Genomic DNA, 20846 nt, shown 5'->3' with positions numbered 1-20846 from the left:
ACATGGTTACTGCCCAAACTGTTTCCCAGAACAGGGATTGCCAAGTAAGGGAAGACAAGGTGAAAATCTCACCTTTCTTAAAGCATGCACTGTTTGTGCCTATGGCGATGCTGTCTGTATCCTGTGAACTATGAGTGCCTATCCCATTACCGCGTCACATATTATGTACCCTTGATTGTACGTAGACAGTAAGAATGAGCTTTGTTTACAATGCATTGGATTACACAGTAAACAGAAATTCTGATATGAGGAAGGTCAGATGGAGTGGTGACTATGTATAGGAAAATAATTCTGGTTCTCTTGCACAGTACCAATACATAATAAAGACTCAGAAAGGCATTCCAAGCTGACATGGTTCCACAGAAATGATGATAAAAATGCATTAATATATTCCCCTCTCCTTTTCCAAGGCTTCTTATAAGCAGGAAAGTCAAGTGCTCTCACATCTGGAACTGTCTTGTGACCATAGTAAGGGCTGTGGTATTTCAATATCATATGTGGAAAAGCAAGAGTTAAGGAGAGGATGGTAGAGAATGTACAGTACGCAGTACAAAGGAATCATCCTGGTGCTTTATAGACAACTATCGGGGGAAACCCAGTTAGGCAGCCTAAAATCCCCAAAGATCCATTTCTAAATCTAAGCAAAAAAAAGTCAGAAGGTACCTCTGACCATTTCACAGTCAAATTTACTGTCCCACTGATGGAAAGAGCTGTGCCAAAGCCTATACACCTCTACCCCGCTATAATGCGACCTGATATAACACGGGTTCGCATATAGCACGGTAGCAGCGGGTTTCCGGCAGCCCTTTAAGTGACCGCTGGAGCCCTGCCACTGCTACCCCGGGGCTGCGGCTGCGGGGCTCCACTAGCGATTTAAAGGGCCTGGGGCTCCGGCTGCTGCAAGGAAGCCCAGGCCCCTTAAATCACCACTGGAGCCCTGCCACTGCTACCCCGGGGCCGCAGCTGTGAAACTCACTAGCGATTTAAAGGGCCCAGGGCTGCTGTGGGGAGCCCCAGGCCCTTTAAATCACCGCTGGAGCCTGCTGCCGTTATCCCAGGGCTGTGACAGCGGGGTTCTGCTGGAGATTTAAAGGGCCTGGAGCCCCGGGCTCTTTAAATCGCTGCTGCAGCCTTGCCACCGCTACCCCGATATAACAGTGTTTCGCTTATTACGCGGTAGGGATTTTTGGCTCCTCACGACCGTGTTATATCGGGGTAGAGGTGTATTTCCTTAGTACAAGTGGTACTGAAGCTACAAGGGCAGAAGAGACTCCGTACCACTTCCAGACACTTTGAAGTGGGTTTTAGAGTACTTTATTGGTATGCAAGTGAAAGAGTGGAACACAATTCAGCTCACCATTAACATGTTCTTACGGCAATAAGGTAGATGAATGGCACCAGAGCACAATACGTTGAATAATCACTCAACTGTCAGCCCCACTTGATCCAGAATGCCATGACAGCACTGGCCAGCACAAAGAGCACAAGGGTGGATAAAAATAAATGATTTAAAAAAATGTTTTTTTTAATTTAAATCGGATTTTTTGATAAAATGCTTTTTGAGAAAAAAACATCTAAAGATAGTTTTAATTAAGATATATTATAGCTCAAAGATATCTCATCACGGAATAGGGATTTTAAATTCTAATTCTATAGTATGAGATAATATAGTCATGTAATGTTTAAGAAAAGTTTTGTAAATGACTTCCAATAGTTCATGGATTAGGGACCCAAATTTATGGGGCTCCAGAGGCTTCTTTATAGATTATTTATGTTGATCTTTCTATCTACTCAATGGGACTCAGTGCTCAGTCTAGAAGATACAATCAGAGATTCTTAGTTTTGCAGTTTTCAAACTGTGGATTTGTGTCTCCAGAGATAACATGCTGGTTAACAGCAAAAATGTTTTTAAATAAATACATACATATATATAGGTGAGAAATGACAGAACTCAACCCTATTGTCCCTCTACAAATTTGTGTACATAGAGTCAATCCCCTACCTCTCTCTAAAAGTGCAAAGTTTCAAAAAGTTCAATGAATAGAAGATGGGGGGGGGAGGGCAATAGATCCGGACAAGGGGAAGAAGTCTGGAGATAAATGTGAGGAGAGGGGGACAGGCAGTAGAAACAAAAGTGAAACTGTTTGAGCAGCATATTCCAGAAGTCTTGAGGTCTTTCTGAGTGTAGCCTTCATTGATTTGAGATCTACCATACCATTCTCTCACTAAAAGGGAAAACCTATAATGGCAGAAGGCCGTAAAAGAGACCCAGTTAAGGAATATTTTAATGAAGTTCCTCTACCTGTGGGTAAGACAGGCATGTATGCAAAATGCAAACAGTGCAACAAAGAAATGCAAGGCCTGGTTGCCCAAATGAAACAACATCATGAGAAGTGTTGCATCTCAGGAGGAAGCTGAGTAGAAGATGATAAAAGGAACATGTCTGAACATGCAGGATCTTCAACTTGGTAAACTTTTTTATTTCATACTTTTCTCAAGAACTGTCTGTCTTCCTTCTGGACTGTTCTTCAATTTTCATGTTAGAGCAAAAAATATAGTTGCTACTCTATGGTACTATCATTTTAGATGCATTTGTGATAAAAAATAAATAACTGAAATAGGCAGATCTTCCTTTTACAATTTCACCTTTAAAGTAGTACTGAGTGTCAGTGAATGCAATGAATAATACTAAATGAGCAGTATGGTGGTAATAATTAAATAACTGCATTGACTTATTTTGTTTAGGAGAATCCATCCTCAAACTACAGGATTCTGAAGACTATCCACCTTCAAGATCGCCATCATTTTCTATAGTTTCAGAGTTATGTGCCAATGATAGTGTTTCAGTCACATCATGTATATCACATAACCACAGTATATCACTTGTAGCAAAACAAACAAACAAAAAAACCCACCAACACCCCTCCCCCAAACAGCCCCGTTTGTTTATGCAACAAACTCTCCTTTGTGTGTATGACTGAGAACCACACTTCATTAACATGGTTCAGTCATTAAGACCAGGATACAGTCCACCCAACAGAGCAGATGTTGCAGGCAAATTGCTGGATAAAGTGTACAAAAGAGAAATTGAGCAGTGTGCAAAAGGTCTAAAGGGTAAAATTGTTAACCTGAGTCTTGATGGGCGGAGCAATGTCCACAATGATCCTGTTGTATGTGCTTGTGTGACAACAGAAGAAGGGAATGTCTTCCTTACAGAAACAATTGACACATCAGGAAATGCACACTCAGCTGAATATTTACAAGTAGCAGCAGTAAAAGCTATAACAAACTGTGAAAAAAAATTCAAATGTCTAGTACACAGTTGGTCACAGACAATGCTGCAAATGTATCCAAGATGAGAAGCAATTATTTAGGAGAGAGTCTCAATCTAATCAGATATGGCTGCAGTGCTCATTTGATGCATCTCCTAGCCAAAGACTTTAGTGTTCCAGAAATAAAGGCTCATGTTGTTGAAATTGCAAAATACTTCTGCAACAACCACTTTGTAGCAGCTGCTCTGAAAAAATGTGGGAAGACCAAGCTAACTCTCCCATAAGACGTATGATGGAACTTAGTAGTGGACTGTTTTGAGCACTATATCAAGAACTGGCCTAATCCAATGACAGTTTATGAAAAAAATCATGAAAAAATAGATGGCACTGTCACAGCCAAAGTTCTCAACATTGGTCTTCAGAGAAATGTTGAACACATGCTGAGTACCCTGAAGCCTATTTCTGTAGCCTTGAACAAAATGCAGGGAAATAGCTGTTTTATTGTTGACACTGTTGAAATTCGGAAGGAACTGAGTGAGATCTTATAAAGAGAAATATGCAACACTGACAAAGTTAAATTACAAGCATTAAAAAAATGAATGGGACAATCACTATCTCCAGCTCATTTTCTTGCAAATATTCTCAATACTCGGTACCAGGGTCAAAGCTTAACTGCTGAAGAAGAGGAATTGGCTATGATATGGACATCCAGCAATCATCCCTCCATAAAGCCAACTATGATAAACTTCAGAGCTAAGGGTGAACCGTTCAAGAAATATATGTTTGCTGATGTTGTAAAGAAAGTCACACCAGTGAACTGGTGGAAGTCACTTAAGCACTTGGATTCAGAGACTGCTGAAGTGATAATCTCAATTTTAACAGCAGTAGCTTCTTCTTCCGGTGTAGAAAGAATATTTTCTTCCTTTGGACTCATTCCAAATTGAGAAATGATTTGGGACCTGAAAAATCAGGAAAGCTTGTTTTTCTTTTCCAGATTATGAAGAAACAGGAAAACGAAAGTGAAGACGACAGAGTTAGCTGCAGAAGCCAATATTTTAAGTTTCTCATGTTGACCTGGCTGACAGTCAATTTAATTTTTGTTTTTGTTGTTTTAAATATTTCATTTAACTATTTGTTAAAAACAATTTTAACAAAAACAAGCCTGATTTAAAAAAAAACTTGAATGTTTAACTAAATTCATATGCTTGTTTTGTTAAAATATTATGTTTGCTGCTGAAGAAAAAAATCCAGAATACATAACGTCATCGTTTTAGTTAAATAAAACACTTTAAATGTCTGTCTGGTAATGTTTTCCTCCTAATACAGTATGGCAAAAAAATCCTCCAAATATTAATGATTAACCGGTTGAATTGGAGATAGTTCACCTACCAGTGACTTCATAAATATCGGCTTCAATTACCTTTGCTAAATGAAATAACCAATCATTCATTTTCTGATATAGCTGTAAAACTAATCTGAAAAGTTTTCAAAATAAAATAACTTTAAAAATGTATAGTGTGTACCTTTTAAAAATGAAACCTACATCTATCTCTGAGTTGTGAATATATATTAAGGTTATAACAACCAACAAGAATGAACTTTTATGTAGAAATCCATGATTAAATTGAGTCTTCCTGACTAGTGACTTAAATCAAATCCACCCTGAAAAGCACGTTACCCAGGAACAACAGCCACGAGATGATGAAACTATGACATGATGAACTACTCACTTGCTCATTCTTTGCTGTAACAGGAATTTAAAGAGTGGCAGGGGGGAGACTCTACACAGAATGTGTTCTAGTGGTGGGGACACATGATAACTTGCAGTAGCTCTGTGGGAAGGGGAAATTGACACACGCAAGATCCCTTTGCACAGTGCATCACAAGGGCAAAAAATCACAGACTCTTAGAAGTGTAGGACTGCAAGCAACCTCAATAAGTCATGTTGCTCAGTCCCCTGCACTCACGGCAGGACTCAGTAATAATTAGACCATTCCTGACAGGTGTTTGTCTAACCTGTTCTTAAAAATCTCCAATGACTCAAATTCCAGAGACTCAATAGGCAATTTGTTCCAGTGCTTAACTACCCTTACAGTTAGGAAGCTTTTCTTTTTGTCCAACCTAAACCTCCCTTGCTGTAATGTAACCCCACTGCTTCTTGTCCTATCCTCCGAGGTTAACAAGGGGAACATTTCATCCTCCTCCTTGTAACCACCTTTTATGTACTGGAAAACTGCTATAATGTACCTTTGTTCTGTCTTCTTTTCTCCAGACTACACAAGCTAATTTTTTTTTCCAATCTATAACCTCTCCCAGCTTGGTATTGTCCGCAAACTTTACAAGCATACTCTCTATGTCATTATTAAAATCATTTATGAAGATATTGAACAGAACCTGACTCAGACAGATCCCTGGAGGACCCCACTTGATATGCCCTTACAGCTTGACTTTGAACCACTGATAATTACTCTATGGGAACAGTTTTCCAACCAGTTTTGCACCCGTCTTATAGTAGCTCTTTATAGCCTATACTTCCCTAGTTTAACAGAAGTCATGTAAGACAGTGGCAAAAGCCTTACTAAAGTCAAGGTATACCATATCCAGGGCCGGTTCCAGACCCCAGCGCGCCAAGCGCGCGCTTGGGGCGGCCTTTTGCTGGCAGGGCGGCAGGCGGCTACGGCGGACCTTCTGCAGTCACGCCTGCGGGAGGTGCACCGGAGCCGCGGGACAGGTAGACCTGCCGCAGGCATGACTGCGGAGGGTCCGCTGGTACCGCGGCTCGGGTGGACCTCCCGCAGGCGTGCCTGCGGATGCTCCACCGGAGCCGCGGAACCTCCGCAGGCACGTCTGCAGGAGGTCCCGCGAGCCACGGAACCGGCGACCGCCAGAGCGCGCCCCGCGGCGCGCCGCCCTGCTTGGGGCGGCGGGATTGCTAGAGCCACCCCTGACCATATCTACCACTCCCCCACATCCACAATCTGACACCAGTCTATAAATAAACAACATACAATAAAATGCTATAAATTCAATAATTTAGGAAACGGTCAGATAAAAAAAAACTTTATAAAAGATAGTTACGGTTGAAACCCTGCTGTCACTGACTACTGCTAACACACACACAAAGTTTTACAGCTGCAATATAGCCACTTCTGCAAAAGCCTAAACATTAAAAAGGTTATAAATGAAAAGTTAAGGCAACTACTTCCAAACCATTCTTCCTCATTCACTATCATCTTCTGTCCTGCACGTTACACCTTGGTGTAAATGTCTATCATCTCATTTACCTAAGAATTTTAAATACTGGGTTAATTAGAGTAATATAAATTATTAATAAGGATAATGTTTTTAAAAAGGTAATTATTGTGGATTTACTGATTTTAGGACTCTTCTTGTTCACTTGGGGCTATTTATTTTTTAAAGCAAAACTAAGCAGCTACTATAAGAAAAGTATGTGACATTAAATATGCATTATAACCAGAATAGACCAAGTTTATGCACATTAATGAGCTCTATTCATAATAGATTGGGGTGCTGATTGAACAATTGTCACTGAAAGTGCAAAGTCATCTATATATAAAGAGGTTAATAAAGTCTACTATTTATGAATTATTCTTTTCATGTTCTTTGTGTATGTCACAGCTCCAATTCAAACAAAGCTGGCAAGAATGGAAGCAAATCTTTATTTTAAGTTACTTGAAAACTAATATTTCCACTAATGTCATTTTTCAGGGAAAGATTTCCTATACAAATCACTTGTGAGCAGCAAGGAACTCAAACTTCATTAGCACATTTTTATTTTAAAATGAAATCAGCATCTCAAAAGATCTGTTATTTGTAATATAATGTAATATATCACTATCATAAAGTTGTTTCTCTCTTTAGGTACCATATGCATTTGCAGGTGGTAGATCACAGAGAAAAAAAACTCATATTAAATAAAAATTAAACTGTATTTAAATTTAAAAATAAATATTCACTAATCAAATCAGAAAGTTTCTACATAGGCACAATGAGCACCCATGCTGGCAGCCATAGTAGAGAGAGAGAGACTGGAGGAACAAGAAAATTGAGGTACTCAATCATTCTTAGAGGTGGCTTCTTCAAGCTCACAGTTGAGCTACAGGGTTGATTAGATTTGGGTTACTGTGGTCACAGGAAAGCCTCAGTGGGGTTATGAGTGCGCAAGCCCCTTGTATCGAGTAAGCAGTAGCAGCACTTTTTACTCTTTCCTCAGAACCCCGTGGGGCTGCTGAGCTACTGCTGAGTGGAGATAACTGTAATGATCAGCAACAGAGACAGATGCAACACCAGAATCAACCAGAAGGGAAAGCCAGAGGGAAGACTGGAAAGTTACTACTTTCCTTTTTGTAACTGGAGTTCTTCAAGATGTGTGGTCCCTATCAGTATTCCACTGTAGGTATGCATGCACTCCCTGTACCTGAGACCAGAGGTTTCTTGCAGGCAATGTCCTCTGAAGCAGAGGGGAAGAACGGAGGGTTGTGGAATACAGATAGGGACCACACACCTTGAAGAACTCCAGTTGCAACAAGATAAGTAACTTCCCTTTCTTCTTTGAGTGCCAGTCCCTATATGTATTCCACTGTGGGTGACTGACAAGCAGTACTGAAAGAGGAGGTGGGTGCAAGAATGCAGGTGGTAAAGCTGCTTGTAGAACCGTTTTCCCCCAAAAGGATGTGTCAGCAGAGAAATCTTGGATCAAGGCATAATGTGTTTTGAATGTGTGGCTGGAACTGCATATAGCTGCCCTGGCAAATGTCAAGCAAGGGGACCTCTTGAAGTGATGCCACTGAAACTTAGGCCCTTGCAGAGTGAGCCCTGGCCCTATGTAGGAGAAGGAGCTGTGCCAACTGAGAGTGTCAGATACAGCCAGAGATCCTCTGAGAGGATATAGCTTGACCTTGGACTCATTCTGCTATGGCAACAAACACTCCAGATGATATTCTGATCGGATATGATTTCTGCAGGTATAATGCCAATGCTCATCTTATGTCGAGAGAATGAAGTCTCCTTTCCTCACCAGAGTCATGGGGCTTTGGAAAAAAATATGCAGGGAAGTGAATTGACTGGTTTAGCTGAAATTCTGAAAATATACGAGTGAATTTTGGATGTAGTCATAGTGAGATGTTGTCTTTACGGAACACTGTGTGTGGTTATTCATCTATTAATATCCCGAGCTCTGCCCATTCTGATAAAGCTGAGGTAGAAAGACTGTGTGGATATTGGGTTGTGATGGTACCATCAGTGACTGAGGTTCCTGATGGGTACTCTTTGCCCATATTGTCAGTTCTCAGTCTTTTGACTTAGGTAGTATTGCTGGCATTGTTACTGCTGGGGAGGAGTCTGGTACCAATGAAGCCCCGCTATTATGACCCTTTTTATCATGGCCCTGGGGCTTAGGACGTTCTAAGTCTTTAGGGGCTGGGTGCAAAGGCTTGTTCAACTTTAAGAGGAATAGACTTAAAGGGGGAATCTGCTCTTGTGTTTATGAGAACATTCCCTGCTCTCCTGATGAGACCCCGATGGACGGTCCATAGGTGTGCTCTCTCTCACTCCTAAGTCAGGCCACATGACAGGAGGTGCGCTCCTTGCTCACTCTGGCCAATGTATAGAGGGAGTCAGGACTAGGCATTCATAGCCTTTTCACTAGGTGCTTTTTAAGCTGGAATTCCTGAATCTGTTAGGTATGCATAGGGAAGGAGTGACAAATATTGCAGCTGATGGAGATATTTGTTTCCCCAAGGCAGTAAAAGCAGTGCAGGTGATTGTTGCTGACTAAAAGGGAATGGGGACAGAAGACAGCTTTTAAAGCCTGATGTTCTGGGCATAGTCTAATTCCGGTATCAGGAGCCAGAGTGGTGGTGGTAGGGGTTCCTGGGGTAAGGAAACTAACTAAATACTAACTATGCTATTAAAGACTATTTACACTACCTATACTAAAGAGAAAACTTTGAAATATTTATAGGTTGAAGACAAGGCTGAAAAAACCCCAGACACTCCAGATACTGGAGGTCCTGACTCAGGCCATGTGGCAGTAAGAAGTAACTGGAGAGGCAGTTGGTCCAACCTGCCCCTTATACCTTTGGTATGGAGCATGAGGAGAGCAGGGGCACAGGTGTGAGCAATGGACACTGCTTGCAAGAATTCTCTGGTCTCAAGCTAAGGGACTGAATATGTACCCACAGTGCAATACACATAGGGACCCACAATTGAAGCAGAACCTCTCTTCTACTCTCTCCTACAAAGGAGGAGAAAGTGCCAGGTTCCTTTGTAAGCCTTGACTAAAGGAGAAAGAAAGGACACCCATTAGCCTCCTCCGAATACTTTGAACATGGAGATGCACACCCACTGGAAAGAAAAGACCAGAGATGGTACAGAGACAGAGGCCTGGTCTACACTGGGTGTGTGTGTGTGTGTAAGATACGCAACTTCAGCTATGGGAATAGCATAGCTGAAGTTGACGTATCTTAACTTACCTCCCGTCCTCACGGCACGGGATCGATGGCCGCGGCTCCCCCTGTCAACTCCGCTACCGCCACTCGCCCTGGTGGAGTTCCAGAGTTGACGGGAGTGCATTCGGGGATCGATATATCGCGTCTACATGAGATGCGATATATCGATCCCCAATAAATCAATTGCTACCCGCCGATCCGGCAGGTAGTCTGGACATACCCAGAGAGACAGAGTGGGAGTGTATGTAGATTGGGAAGAGGAGGCAGGTGATTCAGTTGCTGTGAGCCTCATGGCAGAAGTGTTCCTTAAGGAGGAATTTGAATGAGGAGAAGAAAGTGGCCTGCAGAACAAGTTCACAGAGGACAGTCCATGAATAGGGAGCAGCTTGGAAGCAGTTGTGGGAGAAGCAGATACATGTGTTACTAAAGTTAGTATCATTAGTGCAGCAGAGAATGGGAAGGGAAGGTGAGATGAAGAAATTGCTTTGGATTCTAGCATGACATACAAGAGGGTGGCTTTCTAGAGAACTTTCTCCCTTGGAAGACAGCTTGCTTTTCCCTCCTTCTACAGATTCCAGAAGTGTTGAATAGAAAGGTTAACTTTTACTTCTCTACCTGTACTTTGCATCTAAGCTTTATTTTGTATTATTAAAAGATATGTGCTAGTCTTCACTACTGCATTTTCTGCAAAATCCACTTTTGTGTTTCATATTTCCCATAGTGTTTAACCCAGGGGTAGGCAACCTATGGCACGTGTGCCAAAAGTGGCACACAAGCTGATTTTCAGTGGCACTCACACTGCCCAGGTCTTGGCCACCGGTCTGAGGGCTCTGCATTTTAATTTAATTTTAAATGAAGCTTCTTAAACATTTTGAAAACCTTATTTACTTTACATACAACAATAGTTTAGTTATATATTATAGACTTATAGAAAGAGACCTTCTAAAAATGTTAAAATGTATTACTGGCACGCGAAACCTTAAATTACAGTGAATAAATGAAGACTCGGCACACCACTTCTTAAAGGTTGCCGACTCCTGGTTTAACCTAATATACAGGTGTACAAATAAATATAATTATAATCCTAATTATAATGCTCAGTTGTTCAGGTGTTTGAACTTAACATTCTATGCTGAAGATTCAATAATATAGATGCATATTACCAGTTAGTTTGGCTGCTTCATATATATTTGAACTGAGTGAACTTGTACGGCTAAATGTATGGATCAGGATGTAAATGTAAATCAGGATCCTACTATTGTCCTGGGGCCTGTGATTTTCAGTGGAAGTCACCTGAAAAATCTATGTTAGAAATGACTGAAACTATCAAAACTGTTACTCTTAAAAGGAAGGAGATTACTTGTGTGACTCATTGGGGCAAGTTTGAAGGAGTTTTATTATCGTACCGATTCTCCCTCACAGCAAGAAGGATTACTCCAATGGAAGTCTCATGCGTTGGTGTTGGGAATAGGGAGGGTAAAAAATACAGGAAATTTCTACTCCAGACAAAGTCAAGTGTTTTATCCAATGGCATTGGAATTGTAATTCTTTGCATATATGCACAGCTGAAACTTAATAGTCTAAACTGGTGTAAAAATTCAACATCCTGCTGTCAGGTGGAATATGACTTTTTGTTTTGAAGTCTAGTACACAATTATTGACAATATCCATATGTCACAACTAAAGGACAGAAATTAGAAACTAAAGCTAGTTTATTAAGAAATAATATACTAAGCACTCCAATAGAGTTTGCAAAATTAGAATTGTTTATTCCCAAAGAACAGGTTGAATATAAGGCAGAAAAGGGCAACAACTGAGGTCATGATTTATTAGATCAATTGAAACATGCTGCTGCTGCTTATTCCAACTCCTGAGTAACTTTTACAAAAATTATATTGTGGTTTGTAGGTTTGACGCGTAAGAGATCATTGTGGCATCACTTCGCTGCTTTTGAATAAGAAAAAGCAGATTATGTAAATAACTACTGATTAAAGTGGCTTGTTACCTAAGTAGTATTCAAAGTGATGCACAAAGAAGATGCCACAATGATGGAATTCTCAATTATACTACAACCAATGTAGCCTTTAGAGAGTACAAAGAATAAAAAATAATAGTTTCACTCTAAAGAGTTGTAGAAAACAGAAGTGTATGCATAAGCCAGAACAATGAAAAACTACAAGACAGAAAACTTACATACTGTACATGGTAAACTAGAGTGTCTAGAAAATTTATTGAATAAAACAAATATTGTGAATTAAGTAACACCATAGTGGCTTCAATAAGCCAAGTCCAGGCTCCCTTACATAATATACATATTATTATTAAAAAGCAACTATAATTCCTTAGTTTCCCAAAAGAATGGAACAGCAATAAATGTACTGTACCAGATATGCAGATAAATACATTTTAAAATTCTTTCTAGCTGCATATCTCATAGCCTGGATCACATGTAAAGGAGCAATATATTAATTTTGGTAGAGGAAGATTGTCTTGAAGATTAAAGAAAAATAGATATTAGATTGCAAGGTGTTGATCGTGCGCACTACATCTCCATGTGTGTTTGTGCAGTGTCTAGCATGATGGGACATACTCCTGATTTGGTGCTTCTAGGTGTTATCTTAAGAGGAATATTAATTTATAATAATAAAGTACACTCTTCATATTTTCTCCCCCAAATCATAAATATGAGATGTCAGCCACATTTGATTGTCAAACACAATTTGATGCAATTCTAGTTTGCAACATATAAATTAAATGAATCAAATTACATGCATTGTGGATACCAATACATAAACCCAGATTTTATTTTCAAATATTAGATTTTTTTTTTTTAAAACAAGGGACAAAGTTGGCATTTGGCCCATCAGAGTGGATGTAAGTTGTCTGCAATCATTATTTCCATCTATCTACATACAAATGATTGCACATTCATATGTACCTACACAAAATAATTACTGGAGTTTTATTTCAGTTGATGGCCTCTGAAGCTGATGCCTCATCCCTTGCCTGCCCCCTTAATTAACAGAAAATACATGTGTATAAATAATGAGTCAGGGTAATAAATTATCAGTGCCCACATTTTCATTTTATAAGGCAATGGTTTTAAAGATACAGTACCAAACATTTTATTAGAATGGATAAAGATTGGAAAGAGAGAGAGGGGTACTGGCAAGGGAACCATATCAGTAAGAAAGTACTCATCAGCTCCTTACATATTCTACCACTGCAACTCAGAAAGGTTAAAAAGGAGATTTCCTCTTGTCCCCTTCACTGTTTTAGTAGTAGTGCAATATCACTATGCAAGTTAAACTATCTCCATGCAATTTGAAACTGATAAAGACTGACTATATATTCCCAATGATATACTATACTTTTTCTTTTTACTATAGCTCAAGAGTTTATAGCTGTGCTACTATTACAAGGACAGACTCTCTCTCTCATATATATATGGTTTATGTTTGTTTGTTTGATATATATATATATATATATATAAACATAAACCATATATATATAAAACTTCCTGAACTGCACAAATCTGACTAGGAAGATTGCTGAGATTTGTGGCTTCTTCCTCTACCAGAGCCTCCAGATCCCGCAGCTCCACAAGGTTAGCAACATTCATCTCGCTGGGGTTCTTCAAAGCATAGCTGCCAAGTTTTTTGAAGCTCCATATAGGACATTTTTTTTTTTAATCAAAGAACAAATCACTATTTCCTCCTACCCCGCACAATGAAAGGAGTTGTCAAGGATGACAGAATCCTATCCTCCCTTCCTCAAAAGCAGACAAGGTTAGGTGGGGCAAAGGGAGAGTCATGGCAATATTCACAAAACTATACTGGAATGCTTTTAAGTCATCTGGTAGTAGTACTGAGGAAACCCCTTCATCAGATGACAAAGAATCATTACCAAAAATCCTTTGGTGATGATATAGAGTGTTGGTGTTGCTCTATCTCTGGATCTGCTCCTTCCTGGTATTGTGGCAAAGGTGGTCTAGCCAGGGGTGTTGAGTGACCTTTTCCTCTTACTCAAGTGCAGCGAGACCTTCATCTTGAAGCTTGAGAAGATAGGTCCCAGTACTGCCTATAGGGCCACCGTGGAAAACTGTAGGAATACAGCTGGCTCGTTGGGTATTGGCCAGTCCAGTACCATTCCTGCTGGGCTAGTGACAGTTTAATCTTTAGGGGAAGTTGATACGTGTCTCTGTGGTGTCAATCACTGTATGCAGAGGAGAGGGCTTTCTACTAGAAGATGGGAAGAATGTATGCCCGGTGATGGTGCAGAGTAAACCTCCACCAGAGATGGTACCAAAGTACATAGCACTCTTAATATCTGAGTCTGTTCCAGTGCTGATGTTTCTGCAGCAATGATCGTCTTGAGTTTCCTCTGGGCTCATCCTCTGTGAGCATCAATGCTGATGGGTGCAACATTGGATCTAGGGTTGGTGCCATAGAAGTCTCCTGTATCTAAGGCTATTCTTTTTGCCACACTTTGACTCTCCACAGGGATTGGTGGATTTATATATGAAAGCTTTTTGGTGTCTATCTTTACGGGAGAACACTGAGCGCCTTACGCTGACTGTCTCCTGTGTTCAGAGTGGCCCTTTTGAGTGGCAGCTTTGGTGCAAATGAGGTGAGCATGGCTTCAGTGCAAGGTATTTTCTCAGCTCCGTCTTGTCTGGACTGGTTTTTGGTGTTGTCAGTCTGCTGGCTGGGGTGGTGGATGAAGCTGGCTTGTCTGCCAGCATAACTTTTGGAGCTCTTCTCCTCAGGGTCTGATGAGGCCTTCGTGGACCATTCCAGGAGATGGAGCTTTAGCCTCACATGTCATGACTTCTGTGTTCTTGCCGAGAATGACATGCAGACCGATCATCCGCTAGGTATTCGAGATTCTGATATACAGAAAACATACATGCTGTGTCCACCTTGAGGGGAGATTAATCCAGCCCAGGAGGGACAGGGCTATAAGCCCACAGGTTTTGAGTTGATCATGCTAAGGGACCCTGTACAGTGAGTGGAGTCTGATCATTAGAGATCAGTTCAGAGGGATGGAGACATTTCATGATGGTCAATATCAAAGATCAGAAATAGCTCTAAGATTTTCATGAAGATATGTAGAAATTTACCCTGAGCAAAGAACTAGTGAGTTGGACACTCACCAGGTTCTGTCTCACTGCTATGGGTAGTAAGAGGAAACTGAGCCAGGGTTGCAGTTGTCCCACTCTTTACATCCTCATGCTGCATCAAAAGGAGGTAAAAGACAAACCCTTGGCCCTGACGGGGACACTACGATTCAGAAAAACTCCATTCTCATGCGGTACATGTACACTCACAGTGGGATCCACACTGACACATACTCAGAGAAAAATCTTAGCTACATAAAAGAAGCCTATTGTCATAAAAGGAAAAATCAGAAAAATCACAGTTTCCCTTAGCTAAAATACAAATAAATTGGCTCTGTGATTTGGAAAGTGACTTTGTTCACACGTAACATAATAGCTTCTTTTTCAGCTTAGCTTTAATTGAGATAAATCATTAATACTTGAGTACAAAATGTTCAATAGATTGTGAATGGGAAAGTACTGAGCACCATTTCAAGGTCTAACATAGCTTGAGAAAAGCAGATAAGCTAGAACAGCTTGTTAATAAAAATCAAATTTAAGAACAGCTTTGCTGTACTATTTAATTGGTGAAATCATTTATTCTGCCTCTCCTCAAGAGCACATCAAGATAATAATAAAATAGAGGCTGTAGTTTCATTTCATACATAACACTAGATAGAAAAGGCTGTTTTCCATATTACTCACCTGTTTTCATTTCTAACAAGCGCTTTTTCTTTTGTTGCCTCTCTAATTTTTCTTTTTCTGCTTTCTCCTTAGCTATTCTAGCACGTCTCTGTTTTTCCTCTGCTTCTCTTCTTCTTATATTCTCCTTGGCTGCTTGCTATTAAAAAAAAAGAGAGAGAGATATTGGTAATGAAACAATGCAAGTAAAGTTTCAGACAGAACAAACTTGTAAACTATAAAAATGAAAAAATACCTAAGTTATAATATCAAAGGGGTAGCCGTGTTAGTCTGGATCTGTGAAAGCAGCAAAGAGTCCTGTTACACATTATAGACTAACAGACGTATTGGAGCATGAGCTTTCATGGGTGAATACCCACTTACATCCGACGAAGTGGGTATTTACCCACAAAAGCTCATGCTCCAATACGTCTGTTAGTCTATAAGGTGCCACAGGACTCTTTGCTGCTTTTTCTACGTTATAATAGCAGTCAAATAGCTCTCACTACAAGGTCACTTGCACCTTCTAAGAAGTCTGTTACAGATTAAACAATATGTAATCTGAAGATATTGTACTTTCCATATAGTATATTTTACTCTCTAATATATCAGTCACTTAGGGCGAACCACATTATAGGAATGTTGTAATTATCTCCAAAACAAGCATTGTAAAAGTTCAGCATTCAGTTAACACTGAAAAGAAATCCAAATAAGTTAAGGTATAGAGCAGAGATAGGCAACCTTTGGCATGCGACTTGCCAGGTTAAGCACCCTGGCGGACCGGGATAGTTCGTTTACCTGTGGTGTCAGAAGGTTCGACGATCACAGCCCGGCCCGCCAGAGTGCTTAACTTGGCGAGCCGTGTGCCAAAGATTGCCGATCCCTGGTATAGAGAAAGAGTTAAGGCACCCAAATAGCCTTAACTCTTCCCGGCAGCAAAACCCTAAAACTAATGCATGAGTGCTTATGGTCCCAGATTACTTTCAGAAAAACTCATGAAGAATTTCCCTTTTTCAAAATAGCTACAATTTTCTTTCTTAATTGGTGAGGCCACAGATTGCCCTTTAGCAAAGGTGACCGATACCTTTCATTGTTCCCGACAGGATTGAAATCAAACCACACTCAGGGAAGATGGAAGACATTGCTGTCAGAAGACATTGTGAGCTGCAGATGAATTAGGTCATAGCTATTTTTGCTGAGGACAGCCTGTGGCCTCTGGCACTCTGAAGAACATTGTTTAGTCACTGCTGAAATGCAAACCTTCACACATGAAGAACAACAGAAAAAAGCTACCATTCATCCTACTGTTTTTTTAAAAACACTTCCCATTACATAATATCTACTAAAGATTCACCTCCTTGCCAATTTGGTTCACAACCCGAACTTTGAAAAACACTGATGTATACTAATGAGAGAAGTATGGAGAATAAGCAGGAAGAACTCAAAATGCTAGTAAATAAACATAACTATGACATAGTTGGCCTCACAGAGACTTGGTGGGATAATACCCATGACTGGAATATTGATATAGAAGGGTACAGCTTGCTCAGGAAGGACAAGCAGGGAAAAAAGGGAGGAGATATTGCCTTATATATTAAAAATGTATCCACTTGGACTAAGGTTGAGATAGAAATAGTAGACAGACTTGTTGAAGGTCTCTGGGTAAGGATAAAAGGGGTAAAAAACAAGGGTGATGTCATGGTAAGGGTCCACTATAGACCACTTAACCAGGAAGAGAAGGTACATGAGGCTTTTTTTAAACAACTAACAAAATCATCCAAAGCATAGGACTTGGTGGTGATGATGGGGGACTTCAATTACTAAGACATCTGTTGGGAAAATAACACAGCAGGGCACAGATTATCCACCAAGTTATTGGAATGTATTGGAGACAATTTTTTTTATTTCAGAAGGGAGAGGCTTGTCAAATATTTGATTTTGTCAAATAGGGAGGAACTGGCTGCGAATGTGAAAGTGGAAGGCAGCTTGGGTGAAAGTGATCATGAAATGGTAGAGTTAAAATAGGCAAAATAAAGACAATGGATTTCAAGAAGGCAGTCTTGAGCAAACTCAGTTGGTGAGTACTGTGTCCAGTTCTGGGTGCCACATTTCAGGAAGGATGTGGACAAATAGGAGAAAGTCCAGAGAAGAGCAACAAAAATGACTAAGGTCTATAAAACATGACCTATTATACACCAAAAGCCTAATGGGGAGAAATTGTCTTGAGTAAATTGTACTCCGTTTTGCTTATTTTGCTTTGTACTCCATTTTGCTAGCTTTGAATTAGTAAGAAGAAATTGTTCTGGGTTTATTCTTTGCTGACTGTGTTAATGATTGTTCTTAGAAGGATAGAAGTGTTATGGCTGTAATTCTTGTCTTTGAAATTTATTACTGTTTTGTGTGTGAGTGAAGAATGTATGGCATGCTGATGAACAGAGAAGGGACAGGAGGTGCCAGTACTGATGGGCCGGATGGTCGAGAGGGGAATGGAGGAGTTGAGAGGCACCAACCTTATTATCAGAATCACCCGGGTGGCAGATTGAAAACCTTAAAGCAAAGACATATGTCCCAAGGACAAGATAAGGAGTGGAGCCAGAGGGGCGAGATAAGGAACAGCTGCGGATATTCCTGGTAACAACCCAAAATAATACTGATTAGGAGCAACCTTGAATACCTTGTGATTAACAGCTCCAGTGAAGTATCAGAGGGGTAGCCGTGTTAGTCTGGATCTGTAAAAGCAGCAAAGAGTCCTGTGGCACCAGTCTATAAGGTGCCACAGGACTCTTTGCTGCTTTTACAGATCCAGACCAACACGGCTACCCCTCTGATACTTCACTGGAGCTGTTAATCACAAGGTATTCAAGGTTGCTCCTAATCAGCTGTTAATCACAAGGTATGCATGCATGCATCCGATGAAGTGGGTATTCACCCACGAAAGCTCATGCTCCAAAACTTCTGTTAGTCTATAAGGTGCCACAGGACTCTCTGCTGCTTTTACAGCTCCAGTGAGACACAGCAAGGTCCATAGACTTGTATGGGAACCTATTACTATAAAAGAAGGGTGTATTGCCATGAGACTTTGGGTTTGTTCTGCCATCAACACCAGACCTTTGGATGTGTCTGAGAGACCCAGCTTCATCCCCCTCCCTCGTGTGCAGTTTCAGCTGGCCACTGGAACTGACCGAGCAACACTAAGGACTGATAACTATAAGATCCAGTTGCAGAACCTTTTGGTGTGTATGTGCACGTGTGTGTATGTGTGTGTGTGTGTATGTGTGTTTGTGTGAATGGACGCATATGTTGATTTTAATGCTTAAATTCTACTCTCAAACACGGTGTATTGTCTTATTCCCTTCCTTATCCCCTGTGTGCTTCTTATAAGCATAACACTATGAGGGAAGATTGAAAAAATTGGGTTTGTTTAGTCTGGAAAAGAGAAGACTGAGTGGACATGACAACAGTTTTCCGGTACATAAAAGGTTCTTCTTAACCTCTGAGGATAGGACAAGAAGCAATGTGCTTAAATTGCATCAAGGGTGGTTTAGGTTGGACATTAAGAAAAAATTCCTAACTGATAGGGTGGTTAAGCACTGGAATAAATTGCCTAGGAAGGTTGTGTAATCTCCATCATTGGAGATTTTTAAGAGCAGGTTAGATAAACACTTGTCAGGGATGGTCTAGATCAGTGGTTCTCAAACTCTTTTTCCCTGCAGACCACTTGAAAATTGCTGAGGGTCTCAGCAGACCACTTCATGATCTTTCCAAATGTTGTTTGTACCGTTAGCTAACTATTGTAAAGCGCTTTGGATAAAAGCACTGTATAAAAAAAACTTTATAATAATTAACATTTTTTGTTCTACAAATAAAAGCACACAACTCATATTTTAATATCAGTAGTCTTATCTTTCTACTGCGATGGATGTGCCCTCTCTCCCCCACCACAGCAGCCCCCAAGCCGGGGCTGGGAAGGAGGGGGGTCTCTTCCCCACCGCAGCAACCCCCAAGCTGGGGCTGGGAAGGAGAACCTTCTCTCTCTGGTCACCACAGCCCTGCACATCCCAAATGCCCCCCACCCCTTCTTCTCACTCCAGTGCCCCTTCCCACCTACCCCTTTTTCCCCCCAAGGCCACCACCTCACCTTACATGTGCATCTTCTCCAGGGACCTAATTAGTGGAGCCATGCCTGCATGGCTCCACTAATTAGGTGGGTGGCCCTTCATTTTTTATGTGCAGCTGCCCAGGTGCGCATCTTAGAGGGCACTATCCGCGGATCATTTGAATGGAGCTTGCGAACCACTGGTGGTCCATGGACCACAGTTTGAGAACCTCTGGTCTAGATAATACTTAGTCCTGCCATGAGTGTAGAAGACTGGACTAGATGACCTCTCAAGGTCCCTTCCACTCCTATGTTTCTATCAATGGCAATTTGCTAAACATATCCAAAATGTTAGGAAAAAACCATGAGCAAATCAATTGACAAAAACTTCCACTTTGACATTGTTCTCATGGAAACAGAAAAGTTATGATCGGATTGCTCTTGCCTGTGAAATAAGCAAACAATTTCTCACAAGAACTATTACCAAACCAAACAAGTTCAGATTAATCAGAATGTCTACAATGTACAAAGTTTTTGCTGGTCTATATTTCACAGCTGTTATTGCACAGAAGAAAACATTACTTTCATCATGGTAGAGTTAGGCTCAAAGCAAATCTACCATCATCTCTCATAAGCTTTCTTCCCTGATTGTTGATTCTATTTAGTCCAACAATACTCTGCATTGCTAGATCTTCCCTCTGAAAAATCTCAAAGCACTTTTAAAAACAAAATTAGTAATATTCCTGTTAGCTAGTGAAGCATTCTATAGCTAGAAAACTGAAACACAATAAGGTTAACTAAACTGTCCAAGGCCACAGAGAGATTTAGTGGCAGAACTACAAATATAGCTGAAAACACCTGATTCCTATTTATATGCTGTAATCATTAGACAATATTCCCTTCATCATTCTATACAAGAAATTATTTCAGGGACAACACTTTCAAAAATCTATATTATGATGACTGGAATTTCCAAAAGCAGGACAGTTGTTATATCATTTTATGTAAAATGATGATCAAGTGTATACATATAAAAATATAAGGATTAAGGAATATGACCTGCAGAACTTGAAATATTAACTCATTTAATTTCTGCTAAATTTGTGGATGAAAAAAGCAACCAATCAAATATGACAGTGACTATTTACAGGCCAGACATTCAATGCTACTTGCTTGCCTATTTGTAAGGACTAACTTTGACACCTTCCTTAGTTGCCAGGAAGAACTGC

The 20846-nt window shown here is 40.4% G+C and overlaps 1 protein-coding gene across 4 annotated transcripts in view; it reads right to left on the bottom strand.

Moving 5' to 3' along the window:
• Positions 1-20846, bottom strand: part of DIAPH3 (diaphanous related formin 3) — a 509860-nt gene that overhangs the window by 137512 nt on the left and 351502 nt on the right. For all 4 annotated transcript variants that reach the window (XM_045012145.1, XM_045012154.1, XM_045012162.1 and 1 more), the window contains one exon: positions 15546-15681. In XM_045012145.1, the coding sequence (XP_044868080.1) occupies positions 15546-15681 (136 nt within the window). The remainder of the gene's footprint in view (positions 1-15545; positions 15682-20846) is intronic.

The sequence above is a fragment of the Mauremys mutica genome, chromosome 1 (assembly GCF_020497125.1).
Source record: "Mauremys mutica isolate MM-2020 ecotype Southern chromosome 1, ASM2049712v1, whole genome shotgun sequence".
NCBI lineage: Eukaryota > Metazoa > Chordata > Testudines > Geoemydidae > Mauremys > Mauremys mutica.
This window is presented reverse-complemented; position numbering and strand designations above follow the sequence as displayed.